Here is a 21,660-nt window from a genome sequence, read left to right on the forward strand (position 1 = left end):
TGAGGCTGTGCTCTGTAGCATCACCCTGTATAGTTCCTTGCTCCATCTCATCTTACTCCGCCTGCAATGCCTCCTTTTTAATTGTGGGCAGCAAACATTTCAGTAGACAGTGAAGCAGGATGGTGACGCTAATTATGGCATCATCGCCGCTCACCATCTTGGTGGAGTCCTCAAAGTTTTGGAGGATGGTACAGATGTCTGATATGCATGCCCACTCATCAGCTTTTATGTGCGGAGGCTGACCTGAATAATGATGGGCATGTTGAAGCTGGTGCTTAACAACTGCCCTCTGTTGCTCACAAATCCTTCCCAACATATGCAACGTTGAGTTCTAACGCGTGGTGACATCACACACCAGTCGGTGAGCTGGAAGCTGCAAACGCTGTTGAAGCATAGCGAAGGCGGCGGAAGCTGTAGCTGACTTTCTGAAACAGGCACACACGTGCCGTACTTTCACAAACAGCTCAGGCAGATCCGGGTAGGTTTTGAGAAACCCCTGAACCACTAGTTGAGCACATGGGCAAGGCATGGTACGTGTGCAAGGTTGCCAAGCTTCAGAGCCGCCACCAGATTCTAGCCATTGTCACACACCATTGTGCCTGGCTGTAGTTTTAGCGGTGACAGCCACAGATTTGCCTTCTCTGTTACAGCTTTCAACAACTCTGCAGCTGAGTGCGGTTTGTCACCTAAGCATATTAGCTTCAGCACAGCTTGTTGCCGCTTGACCGAGGCAGTGTTGCAGTGCTTTCAGCTTCCAACTGATGTGGTCATGTCAGAGATGGAGGCTGAAGAGGAGGTGGAGGTGCAGTAGCTGTAGAATGTGGGGGCAACCCTGATTAACCCAGGGCCCGCATTCCTCGATATTGGGAGGACGTGTTCCATCCCAGGATCTGACTGAGTCCTGGCTTCCACAATATTAACCCAGTGTGCCATCAATGAGATGTACCGTCCCTGGCTACAAGCACTTGTCCATCTGTCGGTGGTTAAGTGGGCCATCCCAGTAACTGCGCTGTTGAGGGCACCGCTAATATTGTGGGACACATGCTCCTGTAATGCAGGGAGAAATAGTGGCGGCTGGGGACCGAGTACAGAGGGAGGGCCGCCACCGTGAAGATGCGGAAAGCTTGCGTCTCCACAAGCCTAAAAGGCAACATTTCCAGTGCAAGCAGTTGAGAAATGTGGCAGTTTAGTACTGTGGATGGTTGACTGAGTATTTGCACTTGTGTTCAAAGGACTGGGGTAGGGACAACTGAACGATGCACTGGGACAAGGGTGTGGATGTGGTTGCTGATGGTGATGGTTGCAAGTGTGCAATGACAGGTGCAGGTTGGGAAGCATCTTCACCTGCATCATGGACAAAGACTTGGCATGCAAGTACAACAGGGGGAGAGCCAGTGGTGTCACCTGCATACACTGTTTCTGGACCCTGGCGTTCGGCCCAACTAGTAGGGTGCTTAGGTTTCATGTGCCTGAGCATGCTGGTGGTGGTCAGGCTGCTAGTCTTGCTGCCCCTGCTGATTCTGGCATAGCAGATGTTGCAAATGGCCTTTTTGGGTTAACTGGACAGTCTTTAAAAAAGAGCCAGACTTGGGAAGACCTAGAAGTTGGACTGGCAACTTCCCTCGTATTGGTGTTTTGAGGAACAGTTGCCTGCCTTATGCCTGTGGCCACCCCACTGCTTCTTCCTACCTGTTATGGTGCTATGCCTCCCTCCTCCTGTGTGCTGCTGTCCTCGCTCTGCATGTTCCCCTGCCAGGTTGGGTCAATGATTATATTGTCCACCACCTCATCTTCCACGTACGTACCCTGGGCCTCCTCCTGACTTGCTGGCAATTGTGTAGCATCATCATCCACCTCTTGCGAAAGTAATTGCAGTTTCCCACCATCGCCTTCATGTGACTGTGGCTGCTCAAATATTTGGGCATCGCTACATGTGATCTCCTCTTGCCCCGCTTGAGGCAAGAGGCCAGAATCAATAAATGGAAAAGTGAACAGCTCTTCAGAGTGTCCAATTGTGGGATCAGTTGTCTCCGGGTGCTCGGCATGGTGGGAGGAAGGAGGATCAGAATGAGGAATTTGTGGTCCAGATTCATGGCTACTGAGACTTGACCATGTAGATGACAGGGTGGTGGTGGTGGCAAACTGACTGGAAGCATTATCTGCTATCCAACCAACAACCTTTTCACACTGCTCTGGCTTCAAGAGTGGTGTTCTGCAGCCCCTATAAATTGGGACAGGAAGGTAGGTCGACATGATGTGGGTGTTTGTTGTGCTCCCTCAGCAAGCACAGTTTCATCTTGCCCATGGCCTCAGCCTCTGCATGCCCCATCAGCATAACGTCCACTTCGCCATCCCTTGCCATGCACCTTGTCCATTGTAAATGGACTATAATATTTTTCAAACAAACTTAGACTAGAGACGCCAGCTCATCTTTACTTGCAGCACATTGCAATATTGGAGCACGGAAACCGTCATGACCCAGACGTAAACTTGTGATAGGAAAAGAGTAGATTTTCCAGCTCCAGTTAAAAACTTGAATTTATTTAAAGATCTTTAAAATGACATATCCACAGTGAAGGAGAGTGGAATGATTTAACGCATTTCGGATCAAAACCCTGTGTCCTTTATCAAGAGCTTTTGACAAAGGACACAGGGTTTGTTTCCAAAACGCGTCAAACCATTCCCCTCTCCTTCACTGTGGATATGTCATTTTAAAGATCATTTAAATAAATTAAAGTTTCTATCTGGAGCTGGAAAATCTACTCTCTTCCTAATATGATATTTTGCAGTTTGCAAAAAAAAATCAGGATTAATATCGCAGTATTTTATCACTCCTGATGACCAATTCTTTTGCCCAGTGAAGGTACAGCAATGCTTTTGGCCAGCAAACAAGTGTGGATATATTTTTGACACACAAGTAGCAGACTTTAAATGGAGTATAATCTTTTGCAGATTGCAAAAAAAAAAAAACAGGATTAATACTGCAGTAATATTTGACCACCTGAGATGATGGACAAGTTTCTCTGCTTCCACAATAATTAGGGCACTTGTTTCTATTATACCTATTCTCTGATTGTTTCTCACCTGGTTTTGTCTCCCTCTCCTGCGAAAAAATACTGATCGAATACTGACCAAATACTAATAGCGGGGCGGTGGTCTAACTGCTGTGCTCTGAATAGGCAGCGACTGAGATGACAAAGGCTGCACTGGACTCTCACAGTTCCTCGACTCTCCTCTTACTTCAGTTTTGTGAGAAGATATCGAGATCTGCTGGGGAAGCTGTCCCAAATGAAAAAAAAAGTGTCACCTGTTAAAAAAATAAAAAAAGGAATGCTTTAAATAAACTAATTTTTTCTACCCCAAGCTAGGGTCAGGAATAGGGTACGTTGAAGTGCTAAAGTTAAGGATTAGGTTAGGTTAAGGGATAGAAAATAGTTAAAAGCGCAAAAAGCAATAAAAGAGTAAAATGAATATAGCAATGTATTTTTATTTTTTAAAATGTTTTTCTTATGGTCCACAAGTTAAGTGGCACAAAATACTTGCCATACAGCTATAACTGTATGGTTTAAAGTAGAGATTCCCACCAAAAAAAAGAAAAATGAGGGATTAAACAGAAAGGGAATGGAGCATGCTAGGAGTTTCTTCTCATTCAATTAATATTAACCACTTTTAGTAAATGTGCCAAATTATTATTGCGAATTGGTTTACTAACGGAACCCTTAATCTTAATCTACACTGCTCAAAAAAATAAAGGGAGCACTCAAATAACACATCCTAGATCTGAATGAATGAAATATTCTCATTGAATACTTTGTTCTGTACAGAGTTGAATGTGCTGACAACAAAATCACACAAAAATCATCAATGGAAATCAAATTTATTAGTCAATGGAGGCCTGGATTTGGAGTCACCCCCAAAATTAAAGTGTAAAAACACACGAGAGGCTGATCCAATTTTCATGTAATGTCCTTAACCCCTTTAAAGCCCATGACATACTAATACGCGTCTGTGCCCTGGACTTTAATAGCCTGGAACATAATAGTACGTCATGGCGATTGCGCCCGTACAGACGCTGTGCGGGCGCAATCGCTGCCAGGTGTCTGCTGATTGTCACAGTTGACACCCGGTGCTATGTGCAGGGAGCGGTCTCGCACCGCTTCCGGCACATTAACCCCCGCAATGCTGCGATCGAAGTCGATCGCAACATTCCAGTGGCAAGGGGAGGTGATCGGGATACTCACCTCCTCTTCCGGCCTCCAGCGCTGTCTGTTGTGGCTTCCAGGATGTTGCCATGATGACCCAATGTCGTCATGACTACATCCGGGTCACCTGCAGCAGGAAGATTTTTTGGACATGCACAGTGCATGACCAAACTACGTATCTTCTCCCTGTCCAGCGCTGACAGCCTACATGCACAGGGATGGTGCTCCATTCCTGTGCAATGCAGGCGATCAGAGTAAAAAAAGTGAAAGTTCCATAGTGGGACAAAGTAAAAAAGTAAAAAAAGTGTCAGAAAGTGAAAACATTTTTTAAAAAAATTGTAAAAATATAAAAAAAAATAAAAAAAAGAATCCACCAAAAATAAAAATATAATGTACCCATCAATAAATATTACTATGAAAAAAAAAAAACAAAAAAACAATAAAAGTACACATATTTGGTATCGCTGCATCTGGAACGACCTGACTTGTAAAACTGTCCCACTAGTTAACCCCTTCAGTGAACACGGTAAAAAAAAACAACAAAAAAAAACAATGCTTTATCACCATACCGCCAAACAAAAAATGGAATAACACGCGATCAAAATAACGAATATAAATAAAAATGGTACCGCTGAAAACGTCATCTCGTCCTGCAAAAAACAAGCTGCCATACAGCTCCATCAGCCGAAAAATAGAAAAGTTATAGCTCTCAGAATAAATCGATGCTAAAAAATAATTTTTTCTATAAAATTGCTTGTATTATGTAAAAGCGCAAAACATAAAAAAAAACGATATAAATGTGGTACCTCTGTAAATGTAGTGATCCGAAGAATAAAGCTATCTGATCAATTTTACCACACGCTGAGCAGAATAAAAAAAAAAAAAAAACAATTCCTGAATTGTTGGTCTTTGTTTATTCTGCCTACCAAAAATCGGAATAGAAAGTGATCAAAAACTGTCACATGCCTGAAAATGGCACCAATAAAAACGGCAACTCATCCCGCAAAAAACAAGCTGTCACATGACTCTGTCGACCAAAATATGGAAAAATTATAGCTCTCAAAATATGGCGATGCAAAAGCTAGATTTTACAAAAAATGCGTCTTTTATTGTGTGACAGCTGTCAATCTTAAAAACCCGATATGATTCTGGTATCGCTGTAATCGCACCGGCCCGAAGAATAAAGTCATCTAATCACTTATTCCGCATGAGGAAGGCGTAAAAAATAAATTCTCGGGTTAAGGTTGTGTTAGGGTTAGGGTTGTGATGCGGTTGTGATTTTTTTCAAAAGTAAGAAAAAAAGATGACGATATGGCGACTAGTGTTGAGCGCAAGTGCTCGCTACTTGAGTTTTCATCGGGTGCTCGGGTATGCATTGAGTATCGTGGGTATTTGAGTGACATGCTCGTGTCTCCGCCCCATATGCTTCGCTGCCAAAAAAACTTTGCTGGGATTGCCTGCCATGCATGAGCGATCCCCGCATTTTTTTTGGGGGTGTCTAATAAGCGTGAAACATGCGGGGCGGGGACTCGAGCATGTCCCTCAAGCATGCACGATACATGGTGCATACTCATGCACCTGATGCAGACTCAAGTAGCGAGCACTTGCACTTAAGACTAATGACAACTTATTCAATATTATGACCTAATGTTATCAAATTCTGTGTCGTTCCTCTGGGTTCAAAATGTTCACTATACCCCTTGATAAAATCCTTGAGGGGTCTGGCTTCCAAAATGGTGTCACTTGTGGGGTGTCCACTGTTTAGGTGCATCAGGGGCTCTCCAAACGCGGCATGGCGTCCGCTTTCGATTCAAGCCGATTTTGAGTTCAAAAAGTAACACAGCGCTCCTTCCCTTCTGAACTCTGCCGTGCGCCCAAACACTGTATTTTCCCCACATATGAGGTATTGGCATACTCAGGAGAAATTGAACAAACGTTTTGGGGGTCCATTTTCTCCTCTTACCCTTGTGAAAATAAAAAAATTGGAGCTAAAACATAATTTTTGTGGAAAAAGTTTGATTTTTTTATTTTCACGGCTCCATGTTATAAACTTCTGTATAGCAGTTGGGGGTTCAGGGTGCCATCACACATCTAGATAAGTTCCCTGAGGGGTCTAGTTTCCAGAATGGGGTCACTTGTGGGGGGTTTCCACTGTTTAGGCACATCAGGGGCTCTCCAAACTCAACATGGCGTCCGCTAATTATTCAAGCAAATTTTACAATCTAAAAGTCAATTGGCGCTAATTCCCTTCCGAACCCTGCGGCGTGCCAAAACAGTGGTTTTCCCCCACATATGGGGTATCTGTTTACTCAGGAGAAATTGCACAACAAACTGCATGGTGCAGTTTCTCCTGTTACCCTTATGAAAATGCAAAATTGGGGGCTGAAAAACATGTTTGTGGGAAAAATGTGAAAATTTTATTTTTACGGCTCAATGTTATAAACTTCTGTGAAGTACCTGGGGATTCAAGGTGCTCACCACACATCTAGATAAGTTCCCTGAGGGGTCTAGTTTCCAGAATGTTGTCACTTGTGGGGGGTTTCCACTGTTTAGGCACATCAGGGGCTCTCCAAACGCAACATGGCGTCCGCTAATTATTCAAGCAAATTTTACAATCAAAAAGTCAAATGGCACTCCTTCCCTTCCGAGCCCTGCCGTGCGCCCAAACAGTGTTTTTTCCCCACATATGGGGTATCTGTGTGCCCAGGGGAAATTGCACAACAATTTTTTGGGGTGATTTTTTCCTGTTACCCCTGCAAAAATAAAAAAAATTGAGTCTAAAGTAACATTTTTGTGAAAAAAAGTTAAATGTTCATTTTTTTCTTCCACATTCCAAAAATTCCTGTGAAGGACCTGATGGGTTAATAAAGTTCTTGAATGTGGTTTTGAGCACCTTGATATGTGAAGTTTTTATAATGGTGTCACTTTTGGGTATTTTCTGTCATAAAGACCCCTCAAAGTCACTTCAAATGTGATGTGGTCCTAAAAAAAATGTTTTTGTACATTTTGTTGGAAAAATGAGAAATCGGTTGTCAACTTTTAACCCTTATAGCTCCCTAAGAAAAAAAAATGTTGGCTCCAAAATTGTGCTGATGTAAAATAGACATGGTGGAAATGTTATTTCTTAACTATTTTGTGTGACATATCTCTCTGATTTAAGGGCATAAAAATTTAAATTTTGAAAATTGCAAAATTTTCTAAATTTTCGCCATATTTCTGTTTTTTTCACAAATAAACGGAAGTGATATTGAAGAAATTTTACCACAATCATGATGTACAATATGTCACGAAAAAACATTCTCAGAATCAGGGGGATCCGTTGAAGCGTTCCAGAGTAATTATGTCATAAAGTGAAGTGACAATGGTCAGAATTGTAAACATTGGCCTGGTCATTAACGTGCAAACCACCTTGGGTTGTAAAGGGGTTAAAACAAGTCAAAATGCGTCTCAGTATTGTGTGTGGCTTCCACATGCCTGCATGACCTCCATACAATGCCTGGGCATGCTCCTGATGAGGTTGCAGATAATCTCCTGTGGGATCTCCTCCTTGACCTGGACTAAAGCATCCGCCAACTCCTGGAGAGTCTGTGGTGCAAAGTGACGTTGGCGGATGGAGCGAGACATGATGTCCCAGATGTGCTCAATCGGATTCAGGTTTTGGGAACGGGCGGGCCAGTCCATAGCTTCAATGCCTCCATCTTGCAGGAACTGCTGACACACTCCAGCCACATGAGGTCTGGCATTGTCCTGCATTAGGAGGAACCCAGAGCCAACCACACCAGCATATGGTCTCAAAAGGGGTCTGAGGATCTCATCTTGATACCTAGTGGCAGTCAGGCTACCTCTGGCGAGCACATGGAGGGCTGTGCGGCCCACCAAAGAAATGCCACCCCACACCATTACTGACCCACTGCCAAACTGGTCATGCTGAAGGATGAGGCAGGCAGCAGATCACTCTCCACGGCGTCTCCAGACTCTGTCACGTCTGTCACATGTGCTTTATGTGAACCTGCTTTCATCTGTGAAGAGCACAGGGCACCAGTGGCGACATTGCCAATCCTGGTGTTCTGTAGCAAATTCCAAGCATCCTGCATGGTGTTGCGCAGTGAGCACAACCCCATCTGTGGATGTCGGGCCCTCATACCACCCTCATGGAGTCAGTTTCTAAATGTTTGTGCAGACACATGCACATTTGTGGCCTGCTGGAGGTAAATTTGCAGGGCTCTGGCAGTGCTCATCCTGTTCCTGCTTGCACAAAGGCGGAGGTAGGCGTCCTGCTCATGGGTTCTCGTGGTGTACTGGCCTGTCTCCTGGTAGCACCTCCAGCCTCTGGACACTACGCAAACAGACACAGCAAACTTTCTTGTCACAGCTCGCATTGATGTGCCATCCTGGATGAGCTGATCTACCTGAGCAACTTCTGTAGGTTTTAGAGTCCGTCTCATGCTACCACGAGTGTGAAAGCACAACCAACATTCAAAAGTGACCAAAACATCAGCCAGAAAGCATTGGTACTGAGATGTGGTCTGTGGTACCCACCTGCAGAACCACTCCTTTATTGTTTGTGTCTTGATAATTGCCAATAATTTCCATCTATTGTCTATTCCATTTGCACAACAGCATGTGAATTTGATTGTCAATCAGTGTTGCTTCCTAAGTGGACAGTTTGATTTCACAGAAGTTTGATTTACTTGGAGTTATATTCTGTTGTTTAAGTGTTCCCTTTATTTTTTTGAGCAGTGTATTTACATCCTATCCATCATACTTCCCTCTTTCTTTTGGCTGTGGTGCAGACTGAGAATCAATGGTGTATAACTGTTCTAAGTATGGTTCATGAAATCTGGATTCAAACCTCTTGATTATATTAAATAATTTCTTTATTAGTCTAATGTAATTACTACTTCAATTCTTTTGGGACAACGACCTCTTGATGATATTTAATAATTTCTTTATCAGTCTGATGTAATTACTACAATCACACCAGTGGGGACATTTCCTCATGGGACACAATTACATATTTCTGTATTTTCATTTTCCCTGTGCTTCAGAACCGTGTATTACATAAGCTGAGCATAATGAACTCATCTATTCTATCAACTCTAAAATGTCTGTATCTGCTTTTCATTATGGCACAAATATTCAATTGATTCCATAGATGTTTGGTATTGGGATGTCCTGTTTTTGATTGGATTAGTCCTTTATGTATTTGATTTAGATGCCAAAAAGGTTATTTTTGGACAACCTCTTGAACCTCAGTAAGGATAATATCTATAGGTATTTTTTTCAATATTCTAAGTGTTTTTGAATTGTAGGTTCCACTCTGTGTTCTAAATTTAATGTTGAGTCTCTTGGATTAAAGCTGTAGACTTGTTGTACATAGAAGACTTTGCTGTTTTTGACTTTCAAGAAAAACATTGTCAAATTTATTCCCAAAGTGTTTTGAATTGGAAGAAAGTAAAAAATAATGATTTCATCTCTGATGTCTTTTTTCTTTTACAGATTGTTGTCAGCATCTCATGGACAACAACAAATATGTAACATTCCACATTCTACCGTTTTCCTCAAAAACCAATGAGAAGCTGATAATTTTGGGGATTTTTTCAGCCCTTTACTTGATTGATATAATTTTGAATTCAGTGGTTATTGCACTGATATGTCTGGATGTCCATCTACACACCCCCATGTATCTATTCTTCTGTAACTTATCCGTCATAGACATCTGCTACACCACAGTCGTCATCCCGAAATTTCTGTACATATTATTAACAGGGAATGACCTGATATCCTTCACCCAGTGCTTCACCCAGGTTTACTTCTTAATGATAGTAGCCAGTGCCGAGGTGCTACTTTTCTTTTTCATTGGATTTGATCGATACGTTGCTATTTGTCATCCTTTGTCCTACCACCAAATCTTAAGCAAGAAAATCTGTACCTTGATTATGGTGATGATCTGGGTCTCTGCCTTCCTAAATTCTTTAATAATCCTATATTCACTCTTACAATTGATTTTCTATGAGGTCAGTAGAATTAATAATTTTTTCTGTGCCGCCATAGACGTATTTCATGCATCCAGTGGTGGCTCCCGTGACTTTTATATCCTAGTTTGTTCTGAGCTTGTGTTGATTGGATTTATCCCACTTTTTTGCAACTTCTTGTCATATGTAAAAATAATCCGTGTGATTTTACGCATTAAGTCAAAGGAAGGAAGAAGAAAAACCTTCTCCGCCTGCTTGTCCCATCTCATTGTCATGATAACTTACTACTCGGCAGGTACAGTGGAGTACACGATGCCGTTCTCAGACCACACCATGGTCCTCAAGCAGATATTATCAGTCTTTTACTCCACGGTGGTGCCCATGGTCAACCCGCTCATATACAGCCTACGCAGCAGTGAAATTCTCAGAGCTTTTCGAAGGTTATTGAGGATTAAATGAAATACACGTAGGCTTTTTCCTTTGTGCAAAATTGACAATGAAAAATTTACAGTCCATCCATAGATTAATTCTTTTCAATGCAGAAATGGCTCTTATTATTGATCATGCTTCATTAATATCTAAGAAGATATTCAAATAATCCTTTTATGACATATATTACTCTTCCACCAAAAATCATTATTTCACACATATTTTGCCCAAAACATATGGATGAGAACAGGGCTCTCAGTTGTCCCTTTAGAATGGAACAGTGGTTATAAATGTGCACCAACCCTTCAATAATTTCTATAGGTCTGATGGAGATCACCAAGTACAGTGCTCAGCTATATTTCATCTCCATGAAACTACGAAATGCAGTGGGAAGTCTGCTCTTATCCCTGGGTCTGCGCGGCAGGAGCTTCCCCATGCTGTAAGCAACCAAAAAAGAGCAACAAAAATGCAAAATGACAAAAACATCAAAACAGACCATAAATTTTGAGGCCGCGTATTGTGCTTTATAGTATGTTAACTTTTACAGCATAAAACCCTATTGTTAGTTGTTGGGGCAAAAAAATTTCAAAGTTCAAAAATTGCTATTTTTTCTACACTTTAGTCAATTTTCATCACAATCATTGGGATGTTTGAAGCATCCCAGAGTAATTACTGCTTAAATTGATGCATGTCAGATTTGAAAAATTTGGCCTGGTCAGGAAGGTAAAGAATGACTACGTCAGGAATGGGTTGAAAAACAAATTTTAAACATTATTTTTGGCATTATGTTTTAACAATCACCACTAAATAAAGATGGTGAATTTAATTTGCTGTTTTTAACTATTATTCCATGTTAAAATGTAAAATGAAAAAGTTGAGGCTAAAGCAACATTATAATAGAACATTTTTTTTTTTTTAATTTTTCCCTTCCAATTTGAATTTAATTCCCGTAAAGCACCTGAATGGTTAACAAACTTCATATATACTATTTTAAATAGTATAAGGGTGCATTTTCAAAAAGGCACTTGAGGACTAAATCAGACATTAAAACAATCAATAGGATTTGAAAAGATTGTTGAAAATGTGAAAAACTATAAAAAAAATAACGTCCTCCAAAAAAAATGAATATATGAAAATTATACCATATGTCAAATAGTCACTTAGAAAATTTACATTGCTAACTATTATGAGTCATATTTTTAGGTGCTGTTTTTAGAGTAGACACATTAAAAGTTTGAAACATCTTTACAAAATGTCATGTTTTTTTTAATGAATTCAAAACCTTTGTACCTAAATTAAATGTGCTGCTAACATAGAATGCAATGTGTAGCGAAAAAACAATCTACTGCTAAGTAAAGTGACGTGTGAGATTTGAACAAGGGGGGATCGCTCTAACATCCCAAATAGATGTGCATTCTTAAGGGGTTAATATTTTTAGGGACTAAAAGCACCTGCTGGCATACACAATTCTGGTATATATAAACTTTGCACACCTTTATCTATCATTTTTACATTGTTTTAGTATATTAGTTTTAGGTGCAAATGTATGTTTTAATGCATTTTTTTTAGCAAATAATTGCTGTTTGTCACAAAGTTATATGGCTGTTAATAACAGGTTGCGACAACAGCAATCACCAGGCTGTCTGCTTCCAGGAAATATATAGGGTGTAGGGGTGCACTTACTTTTGAAAGTGAGTAATCTCTGTATTTTATAGTTAGTTAACTTTTTCCAGGATAAAACCAGATTGTTGGTCTTTCCAGGTGTAATTATTTTATAAAGTTATATAAAATGTAGACCTTGTACTCGTTAGTATATATGAACTCAGTACATGTGAAACATATTTTAAGGAGGTGAGGCATATTTAATTTTCTGTTTGAGTCACATTTTAACTAATGTCAATTTTTATGCATTTTTTATGAAAAATTCGATTTGACTGAAAATTGTATGATGATGGTTATGAGTATGAAGTTATTGAATGGCATTCTGACAATGTGGCTGGTGTCTAGTTTCAGAAAATATCTAGTTATATTGTTTTTATATACTTTTTATTTTCCTGTTTAGCTTTTATTTGTACACATTAAAAGGGGGGAAACTGTTCTTCCTACCAGAGGTGCAAAAATTATTATTATTTTTATATATATTTATTGTTTTCAGAAAAAAAATACAAAAACAATAAAAAAAAGAATCTACATATCATTTAGCAAGTCCATATTGTAGCTCGGAGAGCAGCTTACATAGAGTCACAGCCCAGATTTTCTTGAGGTGCAGTGGACATTCTCAAAAATTTGTTCTATAAGTGAAATATCCAAGTCTGATTCACATCCACCAGAATGAATGGCAGATACAAAAAAGATTGTGTAAAACAGAAAATGTCACTCGAAGCAAGGATCACAAAGCTACGACTTGCCTTCTTTGGACACACAATAAAAGAAAAAAGAATAGATCTACCTGTGGCCAAACATTTTTGTATCCCTGAAAACAGCATCATGGACATGAAGTTACTGGTATTAAAAGGTAATTTAAAATCTCAGAGAGACAGAAAAATTTGGGAATACAAACTTATGACGATCTTTTATACACTCAGTGCAGGAATGAATGTGTCGCAAGGATTAATGTCTTTCTACATCAACTAAGGAATGTGCTCCTCAGAATTTTTGGGGGGCATCACAACCATGGACTAGACCTCAATCACAGGACACTAAAACTTTCACGCTCCTTATCTATGAACTGTTCCAATGTTTACTGCCACAACTGTTTCTCCCCTTCCAATACTGATAGTTCTGCTTCACGTCACTCGTCTTATCTATTACATTACTCCTGTGTCCTGCTCTGCATAAATATGAGACTATTCAGATTTTGTGCTATTTTATACATGATGAAGAGACCTGAGTAGCCTCGAAAGCTTACAATTTGATACCATCTTTTCAGTTAGCCATTAAAAGGCATCAACCACTGAGAACTCTCAAATCTTAATATTTTTCTATTATTCTTATAGTAATTTTCTAGAAAAAAATATTTGTCTTTTGTTTTATTGTAATATATGTGTAAAGTGAAATTGTACTGACCCAAAAAATAAAGTTGCCTTACTACATTTATTGCATGGTGAACAGGGTAAAATGGCATTAAAATAATTAAAGAAAAATTCTGAATCACTCTTTATGTGTTCATTTAGTTTCTCAAAACTTAGAAAAAAAAATGTTATGTAGGGGGGTACACTGAAAAGAAATGTATAACATGTAATATATGTATCTTTACAATGGGTCCCTGCGTACACCTACAAGATGGCTCCCAGCCAATTTCTGGGAGGCATCTTGTATAAAAGACTCCTTTCCCTTTCTGGAGTCACTGAAGCAACAGATCTCATTAGTATATAGTCTCCTCTATTAGTGAGAGGTCCTCTGGTCCTGGTGTGGCCAGTTTCCTGAACCCTAAGCCGTGGTCCTGGTGTGGCCAGGTCCTGAACCTGTATCCATGGTCAGTATGCAGCCAGTGCCTGAAAATTGTCCCCTGGTCCTGGTGCAGCCAGTCTTTTCCCAAAGTCCCCTGGTCCCAGTGCAGCTAGTATCTGAATTTTGCTCTTATCTGAATCTACATGTCAGTATCGTTCTGCAGTGATCCTGAACTGAACCTATTAGTCTGAACAGAGCCCTAGTCTGTGTCATCTAAGACTTGTGGTCAGCTGCTGCAGTACAGGCATCTGCCTAGGAGTGGTATCTGGCAGCTACCTGTAGCTCAGCCTGTTTCCACCATGTGGAACAGCAGTGAACACCATGTAGCCACTTGTTTTGTTTTGTCATGACATATAACAAGAAGCTATTTATCCTTTAGGTGCTTCACAAGAATTAAAGCAATGTGGAAGGAATAAATGAAAATGTACTTTTTTTTCCCACAAAAATGTTTCTTTATCCCCACATTTTTCATTTTCACAAGGGTAACAAGAGAAAATGGACAATACAGTTTGTTGTGTAATATCTCCTGAGTACAACGATAGCCCATATGTGGTGGAAAACAACTGTATAGGCAGGTGGCAGGACTCAGAAGGGAAGGCGCACCATTTGAGTTTTCGAGCACTGAAATAAAACTGGTTGGAATAGAAAGCGAATGCCATGTCACATTTGCAAATCCCCTGATGTGCCTAAACAGTGGAAACCCCTCATAAGTGACCCCATTTTGGAAACTACACCACTCAAGAAATTTATTAGAGGTGTGTGGTGAGCAGTAGTGTTGAGTCACCCCGTAGTGTTCGGGTTCGGTTCGTCAAACACCGGCATGTTCGCCAAACGGTTCCTCGAACAGTTCGTCGAACAGCGATAAAACTAATGGCAGGCAAACAAAAACACATAGAAACACATAGAAAACACATAGAAAACACCTTCAAAGGTGTCCAAAAGCTGACAAACTGCTCAGAAGACACAACTAACACATGGAAAAGTGACAAGTACATATAGTCATGAGAAAAGAAAAGAGGTGGATGAGTAAAAGGAGGAGGAGACACAGATATAGGCATGTCATGCTCTTCTAAAATCAAGAAAGGCTGGAGTAAAAATATAAATCAGCTTACCAACACCCAGACATCGTGGGAAGAAAATTAAATAAATAAATATCTTTAGGTAGAATGGCGGTTCCATTCAGAACACTTTCCTTACAAGACGTAGTGGTATCCCCGTTGGGAGTCGTGTCAAAAATGGAACCCAAACCATTGGGACTTATCCATCATTTGTCATATCCAAGGGGCTGGTCAGTAAACGACAACATCGACACGGAACCAAGTACAGTAATATATACTGTACTTCCTTTGACAAGGCAATCAGGCGGGTTAAGAAGTTGGGAAGGGGCACCCTAATGGCCAAAACAGCCATTGAGGGGGCGTTCCGGTTACTTACTACCTGTCCACTTATTGGGCTGCTTCTGGGAAGGAGCATACTATATAGATCGCTGTTTACTCATGGGGTGCTCCATATCCTGCTCACTAATTCAGGCGTTTTGTTGCTTCCTCGAATGGGTCATCATGGACGTTTCTAAGGGGGCACCTATTATCCTTTACTTCGACGACTTCTTATGCCTGGGCCCAAAAGATTTGCCACAGTGTGAATACACGCAGTAGTCCACCTGTGAGAAGGAGAGAGCTAGATGGAGAGTGGACACCACAGAGCCGAGGGGTTAGATCGAGAACGGAAGAAGGAAAGAGGGCGAGGGAGCTAAGGGAGTATGGTGGAAATCCGACCTGGGCTCCACCACGTTCCTGCTGGGCAGGGAACAGCCCTGGGAAGAAAAGCCACTTGCGCATCCCTTTGAGGTTATGGGCGCAAGCGGGCAGAGGGACTACACTGGAGAGCAAAGCCGACACGGCTAGGCCATTCCTGCCCGTGCGACCTCGGTGTCGCCGGTTTTGTGCCAGAGCCACGGTGGACCCTGACGGCCAGCCCCCCTCTCCCAATACTGGTGCCTGTCCGCTGGTGGGTCGAGACCACCCGCGGTGGAGGCAGGTCTAAGCTCTGTAATTTAAATTGGCTCTGTAATTTGAATGAGTACACTTTAAATCCTTTTACAAGGATCTATTGGAGGGCAAGTCTGGTGCCAGCAGCCGCGGTAATTCCAGCTGCAGAAGCATCCAACTAAAGCTGCTGCAGTTAAAAAGCTTTTAAAAGGATCAAGCTTAGCAGTCCGCCGCATGGCATGCTACCGCCAGTCCCAGCCCCTTTGCCTTGGGGCGCCTCCCTGATGCTCTTGACTGAGTGTACCAGGGGCCCTAAGCATTTCCTTTGAAAAAATTAAGTGTCTAAAGCACAGGTGGTGTAGCTTGCTTAACAGCTGGGCTACTCCGCTGAATAGCAGCCACTGCTACTAGGCCCAAAGAATTGCATGGGCTAGATGCAGTTAAAAAATTGTAATTAGATCTACAAAGGATTTCCTGGGTTAGATGCAGTAAAAAATTAGAATTAGATACATAGGCGGTGTAGCTTCCTTCACAGGTGGGCTACTCCACTGACTACCAGACACTGCTACTAGGTCCAAAAAGAATTCCTGGGTTAGATGCAGTAAAAAATTCTGGTGAGGTGCCCATACTTATTCACCTGTCAAATTTTGTTTGAATGCAGATTGCACATTTTCTGTTAGTACAATAAACCTCATTTCAAGGCAGAAACATTACTGTGTCCAACAGTTATTACATATATCAAACTGAAATAGCTGTTACAAAAACACCAATTTTTATAAAACATTAAGCTTAAGTTTAATAGGGGTGCCCAAACTTTTTCATATAACAGTATATAGAGAAAGTTTTTTTATTGTTAGCATTGCACCTCCGTCTTTGGTGCCTCTCTACTGCACTGTTTTCAATTATTCCTTGTGTCTTGTGATTCATCACCTATGCTTGTTAAAAATAAAATAAATATTTTTCATTATATAATTGACCAGTTTGAAGCGTGTTTCTCTCGTTTCTCAATAGTCTTTTGCTTCAATGGTCATATTTTCTTCATATGTCCATGATTGGGTTACATAGATGATCCCTATATAGAGTATGTACTCACTTGTATGTCTCTCCTTAATGTTCTGGCTGGATAGGTGTAATACGCTATCCATACTGCGATACCTCTCCCTTGAAAGAATTTCAGATAAGACAGTTAATATTCTAGAATCTATTTGAATTATCCTTCCCATTATTATGAAGTGTGTCTCCTACACTGTTATTGCATATGCAACAATGTCAAGGGCTGTCAAAAATTAGGACAAACTCCAATACACATTTGAAGAGACGTAAAAAAATAAAAAAGATAAAAACACAGTAGGATCTTTCTTTAGTATAAAAACCAGATTCGCCAATGTAACTTCAATGTAATCACATTGTACAGCTCCTGCACCTCCTCCTCCAGTTCGGCCTCCATCTCCAAAATGACCACATCAGTCACATGCTGGAAGCACTGCAGTACTGCCTTGGCCAAGCGGAAACGGGCTGTGCTGAAGATAATATGCTTAATGCTTAGGTGACAAACCGTCCAGTGCTGCAGAGTTGTTGAAAGCTGTAACACAGCAGCCTGATCTGTGGCTCTCACCGCTGAACATACAGCCAGGCATGGTCATGTGTGACAATGGGCAGAACCTGGTGGCAGAGAAATGACAGCCGGTGTAGATACAGTTTCCCTCTATGACAGTCCTTTCACTGATCTAAAGAGTATGGCTGTGGTGAAATACAATTCTCACCGAGAAGCAGTGTCAGTGAAAAACAGTCCCCCACTCAAGAGCCCCATAGAAGCTTCAAAGTTTGCGCTATCAAGAACTCTCCTGATGGAGAAGCCAGGGCCCACTGGAGGATTCTCTGGTGGGCCCTTAAAACCCTGCTGAGAAGCAATCCTGGCTAAGAAAAGTGTGTGAGAAGGTTCCTGGACACTCTATGGCTGCTTTATTACTGTGTCTATAAGATTGCAATCTATGATCCCTTCACTGGCTCCCCATTGGCCAGAGACTTCAGTTGAAAACTATAACCATGACATGCAAAGCTATCCACAGCCTGTCTGCTCCATATATCTGTGACCTAGTCTCCCGGTACATAACTGCACGCAACCTCCAATCCTCACAAGATCTCCTTCTCTACTCCCGTCTTCTCTCCTCTTCCTACAATCGCATACAAGATTTCTCCAGTGCATCTCCCCTTCTCTGGAACTCTCTACCCCACCACTTCTGACTCTTACCCACTGTTGAAACCTTTAAAAGGAAGCTGAAGACCCACCTCTTGCGACATGCGTACAACCTGCATTAAACCTTACTCCACCATACCGCTGCAAGACCAGCTCTATCCTCACCTACTGTATCCTCACCCATGCCGTATAGACTGAGCCTTCGAGTGCAGGGTCCTCTCCTCTCCTGTATCAGTCACTGTCACATTTTTGTTCAAGATTATTGTACTTGCTTTTGCAATGTATACCCCTTTTTAACATGAAAAGTGCCATGGAATAAATGGCGATAAAGTAATAATAATAATGTGATCCAGACTCACATCTACTGAGACTGGACCATGTGGAACACCGAGAGGTGGTGATTGCAAACTGACTGGAAGCTTTATCTGCTATCCAAACAACAACCTTTACACACTGCTCTGGATTCAATAGTGGTGTTCCTCATCCCATTTTAAATGGAGTTTAAGATTTGTCTCGTTGCCAAAAATGTCTGTATTATTACTACTGTAATATAGGATTACGTCTGATGAGATGACCACAGTTTTAGGCAGTGCCCTGGGAGTCAGAGATGCTTCCAGCCCCAGGGGTGTTCCCCATGCTGTTTCCATGTCACACAGCACATGGCCAGATAAGGTTGTAAAATGTTAAAATTACATTTCCAAGTGAACGCAATTGTCTTGGTTGAAAGCAATGCAAAAGTGCAAAAATGAATCAAAAACGCTATGTGCGAACATAGCCCAAAGTGTGGAGGAGCATTCTTGGTTTTGTAAATTTATTTTGCCTTATATATAAGTCATTACCCTGGAAAGGATGTTCCTTAACATATTTCCCAGGAAAATCCATTTGGGGTCCCTTTTTGTATGTTTTATTGTGAGTCCGTAAAAATGGCGTAATACCTCTGACAACGTTGTTGACAGCAGTGACCTGGGAGTCAGAAATGTTTTCAGGCGTCTTCCCCATGCTGTTCCCATGCCATTTGAGCACTGTTCCCATCAATTTTGGCAATTTTTAGGCCCTCTGCTGACCGGGGGGGGGGAGCCACCGGAAAAATGCTCGAGTTTCCCATAGACTTACATTGGGCTCGTTGCACGGACCGAGCACCCGAGTATTCCAATTTGCTTGACTCGAACAACGTGTACCCGAGCATTTTAGTGCTCGCTTATTACTAGTAAGCATAATTCATTAAATATGGATTAAATTCTCTTGGGACACTGACCTCTTGATGATATAAAATAATTTCTTTATCAGTCTGATGTAATTACTACAATCACACCAGGGGGGACATTTCCTTATGAGACACAATTACATATTTCTATATTTGTATTTTCCCTGTGCTTCAGAACCATGTATTATATAAGCTGAGCATAATGAACTCATCTATTCTATCAACTCTAAAATGTCTGTATCTGCTTTTCATTATGACGCAAATATTCAATTGATTGCATAGATGTTTGGTATTGGGATGTCCTGTTTTTGAATGGATTAGACCTTTTTGTATTTTATTTAGATGCCACAAAGGTTATTTTTGGACAACCTCTTGAACCTCAGTTAGGATAATAGCAATAAGTACTTTTTTCAATATTCTAAGTGTTTTTGAATTGTAGGTTCCACTCGGTTTCCTAAATATAACGTTGAGTCTCTTGGATTAAAGCTGTAGACTTGTTGTACATAGAAGACTTTGCAGTTTTTGCCGATGCAGACTTACCAGAAAAACATGATCAAATTTACTCTCCAATTTTTTTAAATTGGTTGAAAGTAAAAAAATAATGATTTAATCTCTGATTTATTTTTTCCTTTACAGATTTATTGTCAACATCTCATGGACAACAAAACGTACGTAACATTCCACATTCTACCGTTCTCCTAAAAAAACAACGAGAAGCTGATGATTTTTGGGATTTTTTCAGCCCTTTACTTGATTGATATAATTTTGAATTCAGTGGTTATTGCACTGATATGTCTGGATTTCCATCTACACACCCCCATGTATCTATTCTTCTGTAACTTATCCGTCATAGACATCTGCTACACCACAGTCGTTATCCCAAAACTTCTGTACATATTATTATCAGGGAATGACCTGATATCCTTCACCCAGTGCTTCACCTAGGTTTACTTCTTAATTACATCAGCCAGTGCCGAGGTGATACTTTTCTTGTCAAGGGACTTGATCGATACGTTGCTATTTGTCATCCTTTGTCCTACCACCAAATCTTAAGTAAGAAAATCTGTACCTTGATTATGGTGATGATCTGGATCTCTGCCTTCCTAAATTCTTTAATAATCCTATATTCACTCTTACAATTGATTTTCTATGAGGTCAGTAGAATTAATAATTTCTTCTGTGGTGCCATAGACGTATTTCATGCATCCAGTGGTGGCTCCTGTGACTTTTATATCATAGTCTATGCTGAGCTTGTGTTGTTTGGATTTTTCCCATTTTTTTGCAACTTCTTGTCATATGTAAGAATATTCCATGTGATTTTATGCATTAAGTCAAAGGAAGGAAGAAGAAAAACCTTCTACGCCTGCTTGTCCCATCTCATTGTCATGATAACTTACTACTCGGCAGGTACAGTGGAGTACATGATGCTGTTCTCAGACCGCACAGTGACCATCAAGCAGATATTATCAGTGTTTTACTCCACGGAGGTGCCCATGGACAACCCGCTCATATACAGCCTACGCAGCAGTGAAATTCTCAGAGCTTTTCGAAGGTTATTGAGGATTAAATGAAATACATGTGGCTTTTTCCTTTGTGCATAATTGACAATGAATAATTTACAGTCCATCTATATATCAATTTTTTTCAATGCAGACATGACCCTTATTATTGATCATGTTTCATTAAAATCTAATTTTTCTCTCCAAATAATCTTTTTATGGCATATATTACTCTTCCACCAAGTTTCATTATTTGAAACCTATTTTTGACAAAACATATCGATGAGAACATGGCTCTGAGTTGTCCCTTTAGAATGGAACAGTGGTTATAAATGTGCACCAACCCTACATTCATTTCTATAGATTCCACCCAAAGAAATAATAGGGGCATGCAGTCTCTAAAATGTTTAAACTTTATTAAAAATCACCAATAAAAACATATATAAGCTCAACAGAGTAACAAAATGGAGGACCACATAATGCATTTACATAGTTATGTTTAGTTTCAATAGTGTTAAATCACAGACAGCCCAGGTACCTATTTTTAGATAATATTTAACAACATTCAAATATCAACGCCTCAATGGCTTCCTTATATGTATTGTATGGTGCAAGATCCTGGCTTGTTTAAACTGATAGTACTAATCACACTAAATGCACGCCCCCTAAAGAAGCAAAGGTGAAACGTACGTTGGGGCACTAGGACCACATATCAC

The 21,660-nt window shown here is 40.7% G+C and overlaps 1 protein-coding gene and 1 pseudogene across 1 annotated transcript in view; both read left to right on the top strand.

The window, feature by feature from the left end:
• LOC141180580 (olfactory receptor 2A14-like) overlaps positions 1–10,636 on the top strand; it is a 29,282-nt gene extending 18,646 nt beyond the window's left edge. Inside the window, exon 3 of the mRNA XM_073660676.1 lies at positions 9,702–10,636. Coding sequence (XP_073516777.1) covers positions 9,702–10,636 — 935 coding nt within the window. The remainder of the gene's footprint in view (positions 1–9,701) is intronic.
• A 260-nt stretch (positions 10,637–10,896) lies between these two features.
• LOC141180581 (olfactory receptor 2A14-like) lies at positions 10,897–21,016 on the top strand (annotated as a pseudogene).
• Positions 21,017–21,660: the final 644 nt, after the last annotated feature.

Source organism: Phyllobates terribilis, unplaced genomic scaffold, assembly GCF_046119375.1.
Source record: "Phyllobates terribilis strain yellow unplaced genomic scaffold, ASM4611937v1 Scaffold_33__1_contigs__length_13283291, whole genome shotgun sequence".
Taxonomy (NCBI): Eukaryota; Metazoa; Chordata; class Amphibia; order Anura; family Dendrobatidae; genus Phyllobates; species Phyllobates terribilis.